Raw genomic sequence first — 22,515 nt, 5'->3', positions numbered from 1 at the left:
TGTGGAGTCTTTAAAAACAGTTAAAAACCTTTTAAGAAAAAATCAGCAGATTAAACCATTCTCCTTTTGTTTGAACATGGTTCTCTTTGGTATTTATTGTGCTTTAATTGTTGTAAATAATCTTATTTATAAACGTACCCAGTGTTACAACCTACTGTAGCATCTGAGCCACAGACACCATTAATAAATGATCATAAGCGTGTTTTTGCACAGCTGTGTTAAAATAAACTCTTTTTGATTTGAATACAAACACAGTATATATGCCAATATTGATGTATCCTTGATATATCTTGGGGTGGCTGTAGCTCAGGTGGCAGAGCAGGTCAGCCACTAATCAGAAGGTCGGTGGTTCGATCCCAGGCTGCCTCCTAGCTGCATGCCAAATATCCTTGGGCAAGATACTAACCCCATGTTTGCCTACTGGTGGTGGTCAGAGGGCCCGGTGGCGCCAGTGTCCGGCAGCCTCACCTCTGTCAGTGCGCCCCAGGGCGGCTGTGGCTACAATGTAGCTGCCATCACAAAGGTGTGAATGACTGAATGTAGTGTAAAGTGCTTTGGGACTGAGTAAAGCGCTACACAAATGCAGGCCATTTACCATGTATCAGTAGGGACTGTTGGCTGTTTAAAAGAAACATCAGTGAAAGTTAAAAAAAATCAGCTGTGACATTCAAAGTCTTCTACATATTGAGCTTATTTATTAGAATTCATTTATTTGTATTTTTGGGACATGGTCCACACTTGGATGCTACACAGATACTCTTTCATTGACATGCACTGAAATACTATTTTGCACGATTGTGACACATTTAATCTAATAAGACCAAAACAAAACCCTGTAATGACAGCAGTGTATATGTGCAACTGCAGTTCTACAGGGTGGGCCATTTATATGGATACACCGTAACAACACGGGAATGGTTGGTGATATTAAAGTCCTGTTTGGGGCACATTAGTATATGTGAGGGGGCAAACTCCTCAAGATGGGTGGTGACCATGGTGGCTATTTAGAAGTCGGCCATCTTGGATACAACTTTTGTTTTTTCAATAGGAAGAGGGCCATGTGACACATCAAACTTATTGGTAATGTCACAAGAAAAACAATGGTGTGCTTGGTTTCAACGTAAATTTACAGTAGCTTTTCAACAACAACTTCCTATTGAAAAAAACAAAACTTGTATCCAAGATGGCCGACTTCTAAATGGCCACCATGGTCACCACCCATCTTGAGGAGTTTGCCCCCTCACATATACTAATGTGCCACAAACAGGACTTTAATATCACCAACCATTTCCATGTTGTTACCATGTATCCATATAAATGGTCCACCCTGTAGACTCACAACAGTAAGAGTGTTATTAACAAACTGTGCTAACACAATATACATGAAATATGATCTGCTGACTAGTAGAAACTGTAGAAACAGCTTTAAGTACATCAGAAAATGTGATATGTAAATGATCGTTTGTAACTTGTCTTTAGGATTATTTCACTCAAATAAGCAAATGAAATGTAATCTGTGCACAGACAGAAGAAAAGCTTTTGATGGCTCAGCCCGTGTTTCTCCAGATCTTGGCCCTGAAAGCCCAAGTTTTTCCTTCCAATTTAAAATAACTCACAGTTACTAAAACAGGAGACCATTAATAAGTAAAGTGAGACCTTTCATGTATCCAGCTACAAAGAGGACTGCTTTAAACGAACCTGCGTGCATACAAACACACCTGCACTATACTTTTCTACTTCTTCCTGTCGATCTTGCTCATCATGGCTTTGACATCCACTGGAGCGGAGGCAGCGGCAGCCTTGGCTTTTTCCTCCTCTTCTTGCTGCCAGAGGATGATGGGGTGGATGCCCGGGCTCCGGTTGAGAGCATTCTGCTCCAGGTTGGCAGGACTTGGATGGAAATACAAACATTAATGACAAAAAAGCCTCTTTCACCAGAGTAAAGTTGTGAAACACACATTGCTTATCGATTGTAGAATGTTATGCTCTTTACTTGTCCTGTCCCTGGTTTGGGTTCAAATGATTAGACGGTAAACCTGTTTGACCACTATACGCACAGGAGGAGCAACTGGTGACACACAACGCAGAAAATAATATTTGAATGTGATGCCAATCCAAATGGTGTGAAGGGAGGGCTTTTAAAAACACATCAGATCTCAGTGGGTCTGTGGACCAGACTTAAACATGTAAACATCCCTCATGCTGTCTCATCTTAAATGTTCTTATCTTCAATTTGAAAATGGCGCTATCATTACAGGAGCTTCTATCCCATGAATGCTGGAGAAGTTTTATTTACTTTGTTTTCCCATTGCAGTGACGCAGTGCTTCTCCTCTTTCTGTCTTCTTTTTCTTTTAGTCTTCGTCTTTTTCATATAAACTTAAATTCCAAGCATTTTTTACTTGAGCCACAGTGACGGTCTCAGAGGAACTGATTTCTTCCCCTGCGGACTTCAGACACTATTCAGTTTCATACAGTCATCCTTTCTTATTAACTGCAGGCCTCTCTTACAACACTGTCACCACTTCCTGTTTCAGCCTGGATTTAAACATGTCTCCTTATATAGAGATCTGTATGGAAAAGTTTGTGATTCCAAAAGTTTGTGATGTAGTCGGATTACTATTATGAAGGATCCAGGCAAAAAGTACTGCCTGTGTGTACGTCAGTACATGTGGTAATATATCCCAATATAGTAAGAGGTTCCCTTCCCTGTTTTTCCTGTTTGGATCATTTTAAATTGGAATAAGTGGTACCTGAAATTCAGCTTCTGTGTCTACATTATGTAGAATACTAACCTGAAGTTGTGCGGTTCAGGGTTCAGTGCCTTCTTCTGGATGTCCTTGTATGTAGGTGACTTGAGGTAACGGAAGAACGTGTCCTGTGCCAATCAAAAACATGAGCATGCTAGCAACCTCCACGTGTTGGTATGAACAGATCATTTTTGACCCTCACACCAATCATGAATCTGGACACACCTTTTTCATGAGCAGGAAGACGTGCGTCTGTGCTGCTTCCAGCACATAGCGGTGAGGATGTTCCAGACCTTTCACTGTCAGACCCATTGTCCTGCCATCAATGTTGATCCAGCGGGGGGCGCCAGGGGCCAGGAAGGTCCTGCATACACACACATTCTACATCAATCTCCTCCATGGCTGAAAGTTATAGGAGTGAAGATTTAGAAAACCTGAAATCAATTTAAAATGACCCCGTCTTCCTCCCCTCACCGCAGCAGATGGCCCCGCCCCTCCCTGAGCCTGGTTCTGCCGGAGGTTTCTTCCTGTTCAAAGGGAGTTTTTCCTTCCCACTGTCGTCAAAGTGCTTGCTCATAGGGTTCATATGATTGTTGGGTTTTCTCTGTATGTATTATTGGACGACCTACTGTACAACATAAAGCACCTTGAGGTGACTGTTGTTGTGATTTGGCGCTGTCTAAGTGAATTGAATCAAAAGCTATTGTAAAGTGTGAAACTGAATCTCATGTGAAACAAAGATGTATTGTGTAACCAGGATGGCTGGACGGGTCTCAAGAAAACACAAAATGTGGAATTTAAATGTAAAAATGTGGAATGTAAAATAAAGTAAAATAGAAATCAAAGAAAGAAGAATGAGGTTAGATTATTTGTCTTACTTGAAGATGGTCTCAGCTTTTGTTGACATAGACGATGAGGTTCCCCACTTCAGTTCTTCTGCTGCTTCCCAAAAAGCCAAGTTCTCACCTGATGTGCACACACCATATACCACATTAGATCCTAATAAGTATGACAGTTTTCTGACTTATGGAGTTGTCATTGTACATATACAACAAAATCAACAACAGGGCGGTGCACTGTTGGACGGACCAATCGGAGTCTGCGCTGCGGGACTGTTTTGATCACGCGGACTGGGAAATGTTTCACGTGGCCGCCAGAGACATTGATGAATACACAGACTCAGTCTGTGGATTTATCAGGAAATGCGTGGAAGATGTCGTCCCATCCAGAACAGTTAAATCCTTCCCAAATCAAAAACCCTGGATTAACGGAGATGTTCGCGCGGCACTGGGGGCACGGAGCACCGCCTTTGCCTCCGCGAACACATCGGACTACAAACAAGCACATTACCAACTCCGGAAGACGATCAAAGCAGCCAAACGTGAGTACAGGGACAGGGTGGAGCAACAGTTTGACAACCCTCGGAGTATGTGGCAGGGACTAAACACGATCACAGACTTTAGAGGGAAAACCAGCACACCGCAGACCACGGCCTCTCTGTGTGAGGATCTAAACGTATTCTACGCTAGATTCGACACAGCGAACACCATGAGACCGGACAGTGTGCGCACCGCGGATGACGTCAGTGCGCACACTGTGTCTGAGGAGGATGTGCGGAGGTGCTTCAGGAAGGTGAACGGACGCAAAGCTACTGGTCCGGACGGGATTCCCGGCCGCGTCCTCAGGTCATGCGCGGCTCAGCTGGCTGGAGTGTTCACGCACATCTTCAACCTTTCCCTCTCTCTGTCTGTAGTCCCAGCCTGCTTCAAAATGGCCACCGTCGTCCCTGTACCCAAATCCTCCACCATCTCCTCATTGAACGACTGGCGACCTGTAGCCCTGACCCCCATCGTGAGCAAATGCTTCGAGAAGCTGGTCAGGGACTTCATCTGCTCTGCACTACCCGACTCACTGGACCCTCTACAGTTTGCATACCGCCACAACAGGTCCACTGATGATGCCATAGCCCTGACACTACATACTGCCCTGTCACACCTGGAGAAGAGAGACACGTATGTGAGGATGCTGTTTGTAGATCACAGCTCAGCATTCAATACCATCGTTCCCTCGAAGCTGGACAGGAAACTGCAGGATCTAGGACTGAGCAGCTCCCTCTGCAGCTGGATCCTTAGCTTCCTGTCTGACAGACGCCAAGTGGTCAGACTGGGCAGCATCACCTCATCCCCCATCACACTGAACACTGGTGCTCCACAGGGGTGTGTACTGAGCCCTCTCCTATACTCACTCTACACCTACGACTGCACGGCCACTAACAGCTCCAACATCATTGTGAAGTTTGCGGACGACACTACAGTGGTGGGTCTTATCACCAACGGTGATGAGACGGCTTACAGGGAGGAGGTCAGCGCCCTGACCCACTGGTGTCAAGACAACCATCCCACCCTCAACGTCGCAAAGACAAAGGAGTTGATAGTGGACTTCCGGAGGTGCAGAGAAGTACACACCCCCATCACCATCAACGGCGCTGCTGTGGAGAGAGTGAGCAGCTTCCGGTTCCTTGGTGTACATCTGGCTGAGGATCTTACGTGGTCAGTACACACAAACAAAACAGTGAAGAAGGCGCAGCAGCGCCTCTTCTTTCTCAGGAGACTGAAAAGATTCGGCATGAGCCCCCGCATCCTCAGGACCTTCTATCGCTGTGCCATTGAGAGCATCCTCACTGGATGCATCACCACCTGGTATGGCAACAGCACCGCCTACAACTGCAAAGCTCTCCAGCGAGTAGTGCGGTGCTCTGAACGGATAATTGGAGGTGAGCTTCCCTCCCTCCAAGACATCTACAGGAAGCGCTGCCTGAGGAAAGCGGGGAGGATCATCAAGGACTCCAGTCACCCCAGCCATAAACTGTTCAGACTGCTTCCATCAGGAAGGAGGTTCTGCAGCATCCGGTCCCGTACCAGCAGACTGAGAGACAGCTTCTTCCATCAGGCCATCAGACTGCTGAACACGTCATAGACACCTCAGCTTCACTACTGGAACTTCAACATTATGCACTACACACTGTATATAAATGCCACTTGTTTTGCACATATTCAACTCTGTATATTTTATATATTTATTATTATTATTATTATTATTATTATTATTATTATTATTTTATTTTTTTTACTATTTAATTTGTAAAAATGTGTATACACACACACACACACACACACACACACACACACACACACACGTAGGAAAATATTTAGTATACACATCCAGAAATGCATACACTATTATATATTGTACATATATTTATTAGTTTCAGGTTGGCCATTCTTGTATTTTGCTCGTTTGTGTTGTTGTGTTTGCACATCTCTGCTGCTTGTGGGGCTCGCACACAAGAATTTCACTCGCATGTGCTGTGCCAGTGTGCCTGCACATGTGATGTGACAATAAAAAGTGATTTGATTTGATTTGAAATCATGGGGGCTCCACGCCAAATGTGCAGGGATAAAATATAAATAGTAAGACACTATAAGACACTGGTGGTTCATCTAACCCCACCAGTGGAGCCAAAGTGTAACATTTTTGTCAAATTATGGAAACCTCTCCACAATCGTTGGCACGAAGATCTGACAAAACTAAAATAAACTGAAGACTGAATAAATACAAATGAGCTCTATGTTGAATAATAAGGGTCCTGATGTTTATTGTGAAAGAAATATGGCTGACGTGGGTGTTTCACAGTTTAGTTGAAACATCCATGTTCCCTTTGTTTTATCTACCACCCATCACCATGATAAAGCATAAATGTGTCCTAATCTTCACTGTATTTAGCTAAACATGGATAAAACTCCATGCTTGTAGTTGTTTAGTCATGCAGAACTCTCAACTCTACCAAGAAGAGAAACTGTGATGAACGACATTTGTTGACGTACCACTGAACTCCTTCTTAAGGAAGATCTTGAAGTCATCTCGCCCTCGCAGGTCACTCAGCAGCTCGAATAAGCTGAAGGACCAGCGCTCCACACGCATTTTAGTAGGAACTTCAACCCTGAGGACAAACACAGGTTCAGTCACTATTGGGACATCCATCATCATCCTGCCGTGGTCCCTGGGTTCGTCCAGGGTTTGAAGTTTGGTTCTGAACTTTTTACTTGTTCCTTTATAAGATAATCATCTTCTAGTTCCTGAAAATGTTGTTTTCTAGGGACTCTGTTGTTTTTGCATTTTGGTCATAGCAGTGTCTCTTTTGTGTCCAGCTTCTGTTGTCATCTCGTCTCTCTGTGCCGTCTCGTCTCTCTGTGCCGTCTCGTCTCTCTTTGCCTGTCTCGTCTCTCTGTGCCGTCTCGTCTCTCTGTGCCGTCTCGTCTGTCTGTGCCGTCTCGTCTCTCTGTGCCGTCTCGTCTCTCTTTGCCGTCTCGTCTCTCTGTGCCGTCTCGTCTCTCTGTGCCGTCTCGTCTCTCTGTGCCGTCTCGTCTGTCTGTGCCGTCTCGTCTCTCTGTGCCGTCTCGTCTCTCTTTGCCGTCTCGTCTCTCTGTGCTGTCTCGTCTCTCTGTGCCGTCTCGTCTCTCTTTCCCTGTCTCGTCTCTCTGTGCCGTCTCGTCTCTCTGTGCCGTCTCGTCTCTCTTTGCCGTCTCGTCTCTCTGTGCCGTCTCGTCTCTCTTTGCCGTCTCGTCTCTCTGTGCCGTCTCGTCTCTCTGTGCCGTCTCGTCTCTCTGTGCCTGTCTCGTCTCTCTGTGCTTGTCTCGTTTCTCTGTGCTGCCTCGTCTGTCTGTGCTGCCTCGTCTGTCTGTGCTGTCTCGTCTGTCTGTGCTGTCTCGTCTCTCTGTGCCGTCTCGTCTCTCTGTGCCGTCTCGTCTCTCTTTGCCGTCGCGTCTCTCTGTGCCCGTCTTGTCTCTCTGTGCCAGTCTCGTCTCTCTGTGCCCGTCTCGTCTCTCTGTGCTGCCTCGTCTGTCTGTGCTGTCTCGTCTGTCTGTGCTGTCTCGTCTCTCTGTGCTGTCTCGTCTCTCTTTGCCGTCTCGTCTCTCTGTGCCCGTCTCGTCTCTCTGTGCCTGTCTCGTCTCTCTTTGCCCGTCTCGTCTCTCTGCGCTGTCTCGTCTCTCTTTGCCCGTCTCGTCTCTCTGCGCTGTCTCGTCTCTCTTTGCTGTCTCGTCTCTCTTTGCCTGTCTCGTCTCTCTTTGCCTGTCTCGTCTCTCTTTGCTGTCTCGTCTCTCTGTGCCTGTCTCGTCTCTCTTTGCCTGTCTCGTCTCTCTGCGCTGTCTCGTCTCTCTTTGCCTGTCTCATCTCTGTGTGCTGTCTCGTCTCTCTGTGCCTGTCTCGTCTCTCTGTGCCTGTCTTGTCTCTCTGTGCTGTCTCGTCTCTCTGTGCCTGTCTCGTCTCTCTTTGCCTGTCTCATCTCTCTGTGCCGTCTCGTCTCTCTGTGCCGTCTCGTCTCTCTGTGCCGTCTCGTCTCTCTGTGCCGTCTCGTCTCTCTTTGCCGTCTCGTCTCTCTGTGCCGTCTCGTCTCTCTGTGCCGTCTCGTCTCTCTTTGCCCGTCTCGTCTCTCTGTGCTGTCTCGTCTCTCTGTGCTGTCTCGTCTGTCTGTGCCTGTCTCGTCTCTCTGTGCTGTCTCGTCTCTCTGTGCCTGTCTCGTCTCTCTGTGCTTGTCTTGTTTCTCTGTGCTGCCTCGTCTGTCTGTGCTGCCTCGTCTGTCTGTGCTGTCTCGTCTGTCTGTGCTGTCTCGTCTCTCTGTGCTGTCTCGTCTCTCTTTGCCGTCTCGTCTCTCTGTGTCCGTCTTGTCTCTCTGTGCTGCCTCGTCTGTCTGTGCTGTCTCGTCTGTGTGTGCTGTCTCGTCTGTCTGTGCTGTCTCGTCTGTCTGTGCCCGTCTCGTCTCTCTGTGCCCGTCTCGTCTCTCTGTGCTGCCTCGTCTGTCTGTGCTGTCTCGTCTGTGTGTGCTGTCTCGTCTGTCTGTGCTGTCTCGTCTCTCTGTGCCCGTCTCGTCTCTCTGTGCCTGTCTCGTCTCTCTTTGCCCGTCTCGTCTCTCTGCGCTGTCTCGTCTCTCTTTGCCCGTCTCGTCTCTCTGCGCTGTCTCGTCTCTCTTTGCCTGTCTCGTCTCTCTTTGCCTGTCTCGTCTCTCTTTGCTGTCTCGTCTCTCTGTGCCTGTCTCGTCTCTCTTTGCCTGTCTCGTCTCTCTGCGCTGTCTCGTCTCTCTTTGCCTGTCTCATCTCTGTGTGCTGTCTCGTCTCTCTGTGCCTGTCTCGTCTCTCTGTGCCTGTCTTGTCTCTCTGTGCTGTCTCGTCTCTCTGTGCTGTCTCGTCTCTCTTTGCCTGTCTCATCTCTCTGTGCTGTCTCGTCTCTCTTTGCCTGTCTCGTCTCTCTTTGCCTGTCTCATCTCTCTGTGCCTGTCTCGTCTCTCTTTGCCTGTCTCGTCTCTCTGTGCTGTCTCGTCTCTCTTTGCCTGTCTCATCTCTGTGTGCTGTCTCGTCTCTCTGTGCCTGTCTCATTTGTAGTCCTGTGTTCATCGCACTGTTTTTGTCCCTGTGTCATGTCTGCCATGTCTCTGTGTCTGTTTGTCCCCACTGCTGCTCCAGCAGCATTAAAACACACGTTTACAGTGTGTGTAAAACAATAGTTTGGACATATCAGGATGTTTCACTCTTCACATCAGGGTCACAAAGGTGGAACATGTTTCATCACTCATGTATCAAAGGCTTAGACCTTTATCCATCTTTCATGTACAGAAACTTTTAATAAACACGGGAAACAACACAAACTGAGTGCCCCTCCCATTTTATTCCCCAGCTGACTGCATACTTGGGTACGAGGGACTTTTTATAATTCATTAATTTATTTTAAACAACTTTCCAAATAAACACACTTAAAATGTTAGACTGCAAAGACTCATCGGTGCTGCTGCTGAAGTTGGTACACTGTTGTTTTGTTTTTCACCTTCTCATGTTGAGAGTCCAGTATGCATCATGGTCTGTTTGCCACGGGTTGCTGGGTAGACAGGAAGCCAGGAACGGGTCATGATTTTTGTAGGTTGTGATGTATTTGACCAGCCTGCAGAGACAGAACTGTTATTAGCTTCATTTATTTTCTAGTTGAGGATGTCAAAACCAGGCAGCACAGCCGCGACAAAAGGAGATGCATATATATGTTCATTTAAATAAACTGTATTTTAACTAATGATGATAGTACTCTTAGTGCTGTGGGTGAGAACTCGAGTGAAGAGATTTCTCAGAGTTTTTAGTACTGAAAAAACAAAAAGGTGTTTAAAAAAGCGAGTGACACAGTCACTGAGCTATGAGGGCTTTTTTAGAGCAGTGGCTCACTGGGACCAGCTGTTTTCCAGCCGTGCTGATTAGAAACAAGCCACACACCCTCTCCCTTATCCTGAGAAAAGCCACACAGACAGAATGGAAAGGAGCTCACCACTGGGACCCTCCAAACTGTGACTGAAATACTCCTTCTGGTTTCTGTCTTTATTTCTCCTCATTTCACTCAAAATATTACACAAAGTTACCTACGAGTATTGTTTTTATTAGGAGAAGTAATTGTTATAAGTGTTAGATGCAGTATGGCAAAGCTGCAGTTTTGACATTTGAACTCGTGTTTCTCTGCAAAGTGCGCTACATGGTATCGACCTGAATTTCCCAGTTGTATCTTGGACTTTTGCAACTGTTCCTTCTAATGATTTTTCAAATGTCTCATAGTGGTGTCGAGTCTCCGTGCATCCATGTAGTGTCCACAGCTGATCTTAGTGAGGGTCTAAGGGGCAGCAGTCCAGGCAGAAGAGCCCAGACCTCTCTCATGGGGGGTCATATGATGGTTGGGGTTTCTCTGTCGTATTATTGTAGGGTTACATTGAAACATAAAGCACCCTGAGGAGACTGAATCTCCTCTGTTTCTGCAGGAGGGCACACAGAGAAAGTTGGAAGTTGGAAACCCTTCACCTAGGAGGCACCTGGGTGGCGTTCCAAACAGATGCCTCAACTGACTCCTTTAACAACCCTGGACCCCTGCTGTACTGTATGACCAAGCTTGTCTCCACATCTCTGATGGAGAGCCCAGGAACTCTCTGCAGGAAGTGCATTTCCAGCACTTGTATGTAGTGCTGGGCAATAAAATGATGACAGTGCATTGTTTTATGTTTGTACTTTAACATATTTGTACTGTCAAACACACCATACACTGTTAATTTGAGTTTACTGTATTTTTAATACCTGTAAACCAATAATGTGCCATAATTTTTAGGGGAAATGATGTATTTAATTTCTGTTAGTTGTTAATAATAAATCTTTGAACCTGTTCTTTCAATTAGCATCAAAGCAGATGCCTGCTTAGAATATTGATTTGAAACTATATCTGATATAATCTCATTCTGTTACTGCCTAGAGCCTTAAACTAGGGTAAACTAGATAAACAAGGTCTCACTATGGTACAGGGACCCCAACACCCTTTAATAATGGGCCTGATAACCCATGCTCCCAACACACCTCTTACAGAAAAGGGGCCACAGTCAGTCACATCACAAAACAGTTGTAGACTGGTTGGACAAACCTCATACACCATATCCTAAATATCCTCAAAAGGACAAAGATCTGTTCCACTGGTCCACAACCAGGACATAAGCCATGTTGTTCCTCCTGATCCTGAGGTTAAACTAAAGGGTGAGATCTGCTCTCCAGTATCCTGGCCGCACACCTTCCAAACGAAGTATAAGCTGGAAGACACCTCCGGCACTCCTTCTTAAAAAGCACCAACTACCACCACAGTTCCCAATCCAAAGGCCACGCCCCGTCTGTGTGTGTGCGCGTGTGCGTGCGTGTGTGTGTGTGTGTGTGTGTGTGCGTGCGTGTGTGTGTGTGTGTGTGTGTGTGCGTGTGTATGAGAGAGAGAGAAAGGCCCAGGAGACCCAGGCCATCCATAGCAACCGAAGAGAAGTCCCAAGGCCACATATTCTAATGACAACTGCATGCCCACCTAAGCAGAAGGAGAAAGCCCCAGATGGAGCCCTCATGTCCAAAGGGCAAGAGCCCCAGAGAACTAGAGGCAGGGGGCAGCTGACACTACCAGCAAGCTAAGAACAGGGCCCTATGTCGCTAAAAACTGCTTGGTACCTGGAAGCTTTCTTGGCCACTGGGACAAAACCCAATGTGTATCCAGTGTTGGGAAGGTTACTTTTAAAATGTATTCCACTACAGATTCCATTACATTACTCAATGAGAGTAACGTATTCTGAATACTTTGGATTACTTAATATATTATCATGGTTTTTATAACTACATGAATGTACTATTGCTGTGTCATTTATTACTGAAGGTTACTCTCCACACCAACACCAGCTAGATGTTAAAATCTTCATATAAATGAGTAACAGTAGGTGGACATTAGGTAAGGCTGCACTTTTTGCAGCGATCTTGTATAGAAAACTATTCTGCGCGTATATAAAACAGGTCAGCGGTTCCGAACCGTAGTAAAGGGACCTCTGGCTGATACGTCGGGTTCGTGTCGGGCTTGTAGCTGAAAACTAGCTTTACTTTGTTGTCTGGGTCAACTTTGCTAGCGAGAGACAGAGAGAGGCGTTGAAAGGCTGCTCCAACGAAGCTTATTGTTTCAGAGGAAAACAGGAACACAGCGTACAGTCGAGTCTTAACAGCTTACTTACAGCTGGGCTCGTCAGGCTCTCTGTTTGGCTGCAGTGGTTATTATTATATTTACATGCTTCCAGCTCCCGTTTCTGCTTGGAGACAGCTCGTACTTTTCCTTTTTCTCCCTCCCTCGCTCACAGACACATCACGGGTAATCGCTTTATTTCAACAAAGAAACTGTATTCTGAATACCACCTTTTTAAACGGTAACTGTAATTCAATACAGTTACTCATATTTTGTATTTTAAATACGTTCATGTATTCTATTACTCCCCAACACTGTGTGTAGACAGTGAACTGATGGGTCACATCTATCACTGAGGGTGGAATATCTCCTGATAATCATTCCTCAAGCTGTGTGTTGAGGTCAGTCCAACTATATATGGCCAGTATTGCATGTTCCAAGTACAAATTATAGTTATGTGATAACTGAATATCACATAGCATAGCATCAGACCCCTGCAGCTCCCTTTGGTGGATCTATAGAAGTGCAACCACCAACTGTTCCAGTGCAGACTGGGGCCTCTGCGCTAGTGATGTGCGGATCGATACTGAAATATCGATTCCTTCGATACCAATCATTCATGTTCTAGAATCGATTCTCATATTAAAATATCGATATTTTAGTAATGTAGGGTAAATTTGTAGGTTATCATTAACAGGAACACAGTGGAAAGAAACAATATCATTTGGATTGTCTACATTGGAAGGGACTACTTCCTCTTCTGCCTTTAATAGTCATGTGTGAAATACAGCTCTATGAATGTGTTGCAGCCCCTTGTCATGCGCACTCACAACAATGGCTGAGTGTAAACGGAGTAATGTGTGGACGTATTTTACCTCCACAAACAGCCAAGATGCGGTTTGTGATACATGTGGCAAGAAAGTGAGGTGTTCTGGCAACACCATTAACCTCGTCAAACACCTCAGAGTAAATCATATCACAGAATATGATGAGCGTATGTTGAGGTGAACTGAAGACGAGGAGAGGGACAGGTGCTGCCAGGGCGAGACAGACGTCTCTCGAGGAGTCCTTTAGTGCTGCAGGCAGGCAACATGCTCAAATGGCACACAACTTCAGTTTTCTGTATGATAATTCTGCATTATTAAGTGATAAGAACAAGTAATCTGAAGTCCTGTAATCATTATGAATCTATAATTTGAGATACAATAAAAGATACAGTTAAAAAAAAGTTTTTGTACAAAGTATCGGTATTGGATCAGTATCGCCGATACCACCTTGAAGTTTACTTGGTATCGGATCGGAAAGCAAATCAGTGGTATCGCACATCACTGCTCTGCGCGGCATTCCCAGCGCACCCTCATTATGTGTTTAGGCATGCCACGTCTGTCCAACATCCTCCCCCGCCACCTTATCCAACTCACCACCAGGTGGTGATCAGTTGACAGCTCAGCCCCTCTCTGTACCCGAGTGTCCAGAACATATGGCCTTAGTTCTGGTGATTCGATTACAAAATTGATCATTGACCTAGATCATCCTGGTGCCACGTTCACTTATCGAAACTCTTATGTTCGAACATGGTGTTCGTTATGGCCAAACTGTGGTTTGCACAAAAGTCCAGTAACAAAGCACTACTCGGGTTCAGATCCGGGAGGCCGTCCCTCCCAATCACGCCCCTCCAGGTCTCGCTGTCATTGCCCATGTGAGTATTGACATCTCCCAGTAGGAAAACAGAGACCCCAGGTGGAGCTCCGGAGCCCCACCCAGGAATTCCAAGAAGGCTGGGTACTCTAAACCACCACTCGGCGCATAAGTGCAGACGGTGGTCAGGACCCGTTCCTCGACCCGAAGGCAGACGGAACAAACCCTCTCATCCACTGGGAGAAACCTCAACATATAGGCAGCAAGCCGAGGGGATACCAGGATACCCAGTCCATCCCGCCGCCTCTCGCCAGGGGCAACTCCAGAGTCCAGCCCCTCTCCAGGAGACTGGGTTCAGAGCTCAAGCCGTGCATTGAGGTGAGCCTATATCTATACTATATCTAGCTGGTACCTCTCAACCTCATGCACTAACTCAGGTTCCTTCCCCACGAGACAGGTGACATTCCATGTCCCAATTGCCAGTCTTGGTAGCCGGGGATCGGTCCGCCAGGACCTCCACTCCTGGCTGTTGCCCTGCTCACAATGCAACTGACCCCTACGGTGCCTCCTTTTTACGGCCGTGCCCGGCCGGGCCACATGGACTAAGGCCCAGCCACCAGACGCTCGCACTCGGGCACCCTCCAGGGCCAGGCCTGGCTCCAGGGCCTGGCCCCAACAATCAGATGACCCCTATGAGCAAGCACTTTGGTGACAGTGGGAAGGAAAAACTCAGTTTTAACAGGAAGAAACCTCCAGCAGAACCAGGCTCAGGGAGGGGCGGGGCATCTGCAGGGTTAATCTGTGTCTTGGTACCAGAAAGAAACTTACGCTCCCAGGGAGACGCTAGATTTGACCTTGGACCTCATGATAGCTTGTTGATAGAACATGTTCTAGAAAAAACACACACAGAATTGTTATTTGGATTATTTCCATTTCCAAAGTACCTTTGTACCTATGTACAGCTAAAGCTGTGTATTTATGCATGCATACTTTTAATTTTTCAGTAGCAACTCAAAGACTTACCTTGCGTCTATAGATATCAAAAGTGGTTTTCTGAAAGAAAAGAATTATAAAATGAAAAGTTTTCATGGAAGCATTTTTTTTTGGTGCAGTAGTACTCGTTATGTGATAAGCTTAACAAGTATGATTAAATACAGAAAGACGTTTTGATGCTAGGGGTCTAGATCTACAGCTCAGGTCTGCTGAAGCAGAAATGGTTCCTCTGGGGTAAATGATTACTTAACTTTGCAAAGCTTTTTGAAAATTGCAGCCAAATATCAATATCAGTGCTTTCCCCCAATGCTAGAATTGAGTAAGTTTTCTAAGACAGAGACAGACAACCACAAACTCTAACATTCACACCTATTAACAATTCAGACTCATTATTTCATCAAACATGCCGTTGGCCAAATTGATGCCCAGCAAATTTGGAGGTTTGATACCAGAACCCGCATGGTGTGAGGTAACAGTGGAACCCTGTACCATCAAACCATCCTCAAGGTTCAGCAGATAGCCCATTTCCATCCATCCATTTTATTCCATGTATCTAATTCAGGTCCTCTGGAGTGCTGGAGCCCATCCCAGCTGCCATGGGATGAAAGGCAGAGTACAGCCTGGACAGGTCGCCAGTGTGCTGCAGGGCAGCCAATTTGGTTTTGCTCATTAGTACAATGACCACTTACCACACCACAACACTATAATGTCACACAGTGGGGATATAAAGTCTGGCTACTTAAGCAAAGTTATTTCTGGTTTGCATGTGTCTTTTCTTCATCACCACGGAGTTTGATCCATCGGTTTATTGGTCTCTTTTTTGTAGTTGTCTCGTTACCCTCCTGCTTCTGTCCATTACAAGGTTTCACTACTATGAAGCCTTGTTTGGACTTCTGTGAAGTACTCTTGTGTTCTTCATTTACTAAATTCTGGATCTGTGTTCATTTTCTCTCTGAGAACAAAACTGCACTTTGTGTTTGCTCGTGTCTTTGTTTAATATTCAGATTTGTTTGATGATCTGACTCATTGAAGTGTGACAAACATGCAAAAAAGACATAAAGATTATGTCTCCACAGGTGGAGAACTTTCTCGACAGTTACCAGCCTTTCTAGGAATGAGCGTGGCAGTAAATCCACCCCAGAAATGACCCTGTGAAAACTTTTTCACCCCACTGTGCAGACACACATAAACCTTTCTGCATTACTCTTTCATGTTCATGTGAGAAAAGAGATCTGTGTTAGAGGAAAACAGAAGAAAGGGAAATGCAATAAATAAGTGTTCTGAATATCTTCATCCTGTAAAATACAGTATTTCCTTTAATATTTAAAATAAATACAGATATAGAAGGTTGAGCATCCAATCAAAACTCCAACTGAAGCTCTACTGCCATCACAAAATTACCAATGTAAACATGTAAACAGAAACATGTAGCTTTTTGTAAATTTGGAAATATAATTAAAATCTGAAAACTGATGTGGAAATGGGTATTTACAGTATTTAGAGTATTTACAGTATCATGGTATTTAAATGGGTATTTACAGTATTTAGAGTATTTACAGTATCATGGTATTTAAATGGGTATTTACAGTATTTACAGTATTTACAGTATCATGGTATTTAAATGGCATTTACAGTATTTAGAGTATTTACAGTATCATGGTATTTAAATGGGTATTTACAGTATTTAGAGTATTTACAGTATCATGGTATTTAAATGGGTATTTACAGTATTTACAGTATTTACAGTATCATGGTATTTAAATGGGTATTTACAGTATTTAGAGTATTTACAGTATCATGGTATTTAAATGGGTATTTACAGTATTTACAGTATTTACAGTATCATGGTATTTAAATGGCATTTACAGTATTTAGAGTATTTACAGTATCATGGTATTTAAATGGTATTTACAGTATTTAGAGTATTTACAGTATCATGGTATTTAAATGGTATTTACAGTATTTAGAGTATTTACAGTATCATGGTATTTAAATGGTATTTACAGTATTTAGAGTATTTACAGTATCATGGTATTTAAATGGTATTTACAGTATTTAGAGTATTTACAGTATCATGGTATTTAAATGGGTATTTACAGTATTTACAGTATTGACAGTATCGTGGTATTTAAATGGTATTTACAGTATTTCGAGTATTTACAGTATCATGGTATTTAAATGGTATTTACAGTATTTAGAGTATTTACAGTATCATGGTATTTAAATGGTATTTACAGTATTTACAGTATTTACAGTATCATGGTATTTAAATGGTATTTACAGTATTTAGAGTATTTACAGTATCATGGTATTTAAATGGGTATTTACAGTATTTAGAGTATTTACAATATCATGGTATTTAAATGGGTATTTACAGTATTTAGAGTATTTACAGTATCATGGTATTTAAATGGGTATTTACAGTATTTAGAGTATTTACAGTATCATGGTATTTAAATGGGTATTTACAGTATTTAGAGTATTTACAATATCATGGTATTTAAATGGGTATTTACAGTATTTAGAGTATTTACAGTATCATGGTATTTAAATGGCATTTACAGTATTTAGAGTATTTACAGTATCATGGTATTTAAATGGGTATTTACAGTATTTAGAGTATTTACAGTATCATGGTATTTAAATGGTATTTACAGTATTTAGAGTATTTACAGTATCATGGTATTTAAATGGCATTTACAGTATTTAGAGTATTTACAGTATCATGGTATTTAAATGGTATTTACAGTATTTAGAGTATTTACAGTATCATGGTATTTAAATGGGTATTTACAGTATTTACAGTATTTACAGTATTTACAGTATCATGGTATTTAAATGGGTATTTACAGTATTTAGAGTATTTACAGTATTTAGAGTATTTACAGTATCATGGTATTTAAATGGTATTTACAGTATTTAGAGTATTTACAGTATCATGGTATTTAAATGGTATTTACAGTATTTAGAGTATTTACAGTATCATGGTATTTAAATGGCATTTACAGTATTTAGAGTATTTACAGTATCATGGTATTTAAATGTATTTACAGTATTTACAGTATTTACAGTATCATGGTATTTAAATGGGTATTTACAGTATTTACAGTATTTACAGTATTTACAGTATCATGGTATTTAAATGGGTATTTACAGTATTTACAGTATTTACAGTATCATGGTATTTAAATGGGTATTTACAGTATTTAGAGTATTTACAGTATTTACAGTATTTACAGTATCATGGTATTTAAATGGCATTTACAGTATTTAGAGTATTTACAGTATTTAGAGTATTTACAGTATCATGGTATTTAAATGGCATTTACAGTATTTAGAGTATTTACAGTATTTAGAGTATTTACAGTATCATGGTATTTAAATGGTATTTACAGTATTTAGAGTATTTACAGTATCATGGTATTTAAATGGTATTTACAGTATTTAGAGTATTTACAGTATCATGGTATTTAAATGGCATTTACAGTATTTAGAGTATTTACAGTATCATGGTATTTAAATGGTATTTACAGTATTTAGAGTATTTACAGTATCGTGGTATTTAAATGGGTATTTACAGTATTTACAGTATTTACAGTATTTAGAGTATTTACAGTATCATGGTATTTAAATGGCATTTACAGTATTTAGAGTATTTACAGTATTTAGAGTATTTACAGTATCATGGTATTTAAATGGCATTTACAAACCATTTTTCACTCATACAGTGCTTCATAAGGTTAGACTGCATCTCCATAAAAAGGATTTTAAGTTCATGTAATCATGTAACACTGTCATTGCTCCACACCTGTTTGTGGGTTTCTATGTTTACTGACCTTTCACCTCATCTGTGTTTGGGTCAATGAGCCTCTCTGGACCACAGTCCATGGCACTGTGAGCACAACGCTGGACACACAGAACATCATTCAAGATAGATACAGTCTAAATAATACAATTACAGATCATGATTATAAATGAGATTAAAACATGTAGACAGCACAGAGTTTGAAAGACTGACCGGAGGCCTGTTCACCATCCAGTACGCCCTCTCCTGGCAGTCAAACACCACGCGATCTGGCTTCTTCCTCTCTTTGCCAGCCCTGACACATGTACAAGCAGGTAAGTGGGGTATTAAGAGGAAATCATCTGTGAAAACCTAAAACCAAACAACAGAAGTGCCTACAAGACCCGTCACAGCATCAGGACCAATCACTGTACATTAGTGACCACGCTGCAGCAAACTGCACTTTAAGAAATAGTCTCAAAAACCAGCATCTGTGGTGGCAGCGGGCATTATACATTACGAGCTGTGATAGTGTCACTTACTTATACTGTTCAGCTGCTTGCATCACAATGAAATCCCATTTGTGGTTCAGCCATTCATGGAGGTGATTGTAATGTGCCTGTTTGAAACACAAACACACAGCATGGAGCAGCAAGGTGAAAATCCCTTTTAGTTTAAGAGTTTAATCAGCACGTGCTGACTGCATTCTTGTTATAACCAGGAGATGAAAGAGCCTCTGATCGGTGAGACGCCAGAGAAACAGAAAGGTGAAGAGGAGCATCAAAAAGACAGAAAGAGGGCCCACAGAGTAAAAGGAGCCACTGTGGCACATCCGAGGCAGAAGCTATGGGGCCAGTGACGTTTGAAAAGTTAAATGTCTTGTGAATGAATACTTCATCACCATTTCATTCCTGCTGCTTCAAATAGAAAAACAGTGAAACAAGAAGATCCAAAATTGCACTGTTGGTTTGTGTCAGTATCATTCTGTGACATCAGCCCTCAACTTAAATCTCCCAGCTTAAATCTGAGAAGCCTTATTGAGTTGAAGACCAGTAGACTTAATGTATTCCAGTTAATAATGGAATAATGACTGTGCTACTCATTACACATCTAGAAGCAGACACATTGTCTACCTGTTCATATGGTTCCAACACGCCCTTCTTCCGGATGTTCCGCTTTGCCAGGTAAATGGCTAAAACCACAAAACCAAATAAAAACACAGTCAAAACACAAAAAGTAAATTTTATTCATCAGATTATTAGCTACAATAAACAAAACCAGTCTTTCTATGAACAACATTATTTTCTTTATAATTTACTGGTTTAAATGTGTTTGTTTAATAGAAATCCCGTTAATTTCATAGTTGTTTCTATGTCCTCCAGGTTACTGCTTCATACTGTTGCTATATTAAAGGTATGGAAGCAAAGTGGTTCATTAGCAGCTTTAACTCACATGAATGATTTCAAATGATTCGATCCTACGATGTCATAAAATTAGCCCAGTGTTTCCATGCTGCAGAAAACCACTGTGCGACCGCTGCAGCACAGCTCTGACATGATGTTGGCACACTGACTCAACACAGGCTCCTGGGCTGCCTTTGTGGACCAGCTCTCAGGTGTTCCACTTCTTATTTGAGGAAATGTTTAACACTGAAAATATTAACGCTGTTTGCCGAGTGCATCGTGGGAGGCTTTTTCTTTGAAAAAGATCAGGCTTTGTTTCTGAGAAGATCAGGCGAGAACGTTTTTACTTATCTTTGTGGGGGAAGAAATTTAAATACAAAACTTTTGTCAATTAATTCAACTTAAATATATTTACCTACAAACAGACAGTCAAGTTTTATTGTTAGTTTAAGTGAGTTGTATCCATTAATACTCCTACCAGTCGTTCTCTGAATTTATTTATTGTTGCACACTTTCTGTAAATCCAATAAACTTAATTTCACTTCTCAAATATCACTCTGTGTGTGTCTCCTATATGATATATTTAACTGACATTTTTTATTGTAACAACCATCGATTTATACAGGAAAATAATGACTATTAACAAGGCTGCCCAAATCTTTGCATCCCACTGTAAATGTTTAATATATGGTGACTGAGGTATGACACCGCCTGCAGGTTCCTGTAGAAACAAAGTGCAGGTAAGTTCATATCACAGGATACCCACCATAATCAGAGTCGTCTGGGACCCATTTCTGTGTTGGCCAGAAGTAAGGAGTCTGAAAACATTGAAAATGAAACCAGTTATATGTCTGCTTTCAATGTTTATTTAAAATGTTTCTGGACATTACTGAAACAACTAAATTACAGCAAACAGTCTAAAGAAAGCTCATGTCCTTCCCTGACCTTTACCTGTACCCACACTCTTTGCTTTGGTTTAATGAATCGTTTGCCAACATAAAACAGCCCACACACACAGACATGGCCAGCACAGAATTATTTTATGTCATAAAAACATAGTGCAAGCAAATCATTTCATTTCACAGGAGTTTATTCTCAGTCGCACAACAATGTGTGTAGAACTCAGGATGGATGAGCACGTGAAGTCATCACACACGTGTCTGCTGAAAAACCAACTGTGGTTTACTTTAATGCTGGAGGCAAGTCTCTGTCCCATCAGTCTGTTGTAGAAAAGGATGAAACGTTTCAGGACTTAAAAACAAAAACTCATAACGAGAATCAGTCAACACCTTGACAGTCAGTCAAGGTGTCAGTGAGTCCAGTTTCCTTCACCATCAAAGGCTCAGAAACAAACTGTGACAGGAAGAGGTCTGCAGACCCAAAGACACGAGTGAACCAGAGGACAAGTTTCTGAGAGTTAGCAGCTTGTGTGATGGTGGCTCACAGGACATCAGCTTCAAGCGGCTTAATAGTCTCAGTTTCAGCTGTGAAGAGAAAACTTCAAGCTGCAGGTTTGACAGGATGAGTTGCAGCAAGAAAGCCAGACTTCAGAATAGGACAAAGAGGCCTGGCTGGGCCATGAAACACCACCATTGGACTGCTGAAGACTGGAAGAAGGTATTATGGACTCATGGATCAACATTTGAACTCATGCAGGATCTTTGCCGTCAAGTAGGTGAAAGGACGGTTCCACAGTGTGTGGCATCAACTATCAAACATGGAGGGGGAAGTGTGATGGTCTGAGGCTGTTTGCTGGATCCAGGGTCGGTGACTTGTACAGAGTGAGAGGCTCCCTGAACCAAAACAGCTACCACAGCATCCTGCAGCACCATGCAGGACCCTCTGGTATGTGTCTAGTTGGTCAAGGGTTCATCCAAAACATAAATCCAAGCTATGCCAGAACTACCTCAGGAAAAAAGAACAAGATGGTGAGCTTGAAAACATGGAGTGTCCAGCACAGTCTCTTTACTACCTCAATTCTCAAAAGTTCTTGAAAAACTGTTTAAAAACTGACTGGAAAAATTTATAGATAAACATAAACTACTCACCGAGAGTCAGAACGGATTCAGATCAAGCAGATCAACATCATCGGCACTATTAGATTCAATAGAGTACATCACAAACTCCACAGACAAAAAGCAACATGTGGCTGGGTTATTCAGAGACTTGACAAAGGCATTTAACTCTATAGATCATGATATATTAATAAGAAAACTGGAACATTATGGTGTCAGAGGGGTCGCTTTAGATTGGGTCCGAAGTTATTTAGGTGACAGGAAGCAGTTTGTGAAATTAAATGATGGTTGCTCCTTATGTATGCACATTGCTTGTGGGTCAGTTTTGGGTCCAAAAGTCTTCAACATTAACGACATCTGTAAAGTGTCCAAAGCATTAAAAGTGGTT

General features: G+C 42.8%; 1 protein-coding gene across 1 annotated transcript in view; it reads right to left on the bottom strand.

The window, feature by feature from the left end:
- Positions 1–1,263: 1,263 nt before the first annotated feature.
- rgs9a (regulator of G protein signaling 9a) overlaps positions 1,264–22,515 on the bottom strand; it is a 36,965-nt gene continuing 15,713 nt past the window's right edge. The window contains exons 5-17 of the mRNA XM_004573128.2: positions 20,879–20,930; positions 19,843–19,901; positions 19,252–19,328; positions 18,944–19,025; positions 18,769–18,831; positions 14,956–14,985; positions 14,761–14,822; positions 9,625–9,738; positions 6,633–6,748; positions 3,627–3,714; positions 2,974–3,112; positions 2,794–2,876; positions 1,264–1,890 (exon numbers count right to left, since the gene is read on the bottom strand). Of these exons, the coding sequence (XP_004573185.1) occupies positions 1,734–1,890; positions 2,794–2,876; positions 2,974–3,112; positions 3,627–3,714; positions 6,633–6,748; positions 9,625–9,738; positions 14,761–14,822; positions 14,956–14,985; positions 18,769–18,831; positions 18,944–19,025; positions 19,252–19,328; positions 19,843–19,901; positions 20,879–20,930 (1,122 nt within the window). The 3' untranslated portion in view covers positions 1,264–1,733. The remainder of the gene's footprint in view (positions 1,891–2,793; positions 2,877–2,973; positions 3,113–3,626; positions 3,715–6,632; positions 6,749–9,624; positions 9,739–14,760; positions 14,823–14,955; positions 14,986–18,768; positions 18,832–18,943; positions 19,026–19,251; positions 19,329–19,842; positions 19,902–20,878; positions 20,931–22,515) is intronic.

This window comes from Maylandia zebra, linkage group LG4 (genome assembly GCF_041146795.1).
Source record: "Maylandia zebra isolate NMK-2024a linkage group LG4, Mzebra_GT3a, whole genome shotgun sequence".
In the NCBI taxonomy this organism is placed as follows: Eukaryota; Metazoa; Chordata; class Actinopteri; order Cichliformes; family Cichlidae; genus Maylandia; species Maylandia zebra.
This window is presented reverse-complemented; position numbering and strand designations above follow the sequence as displayed.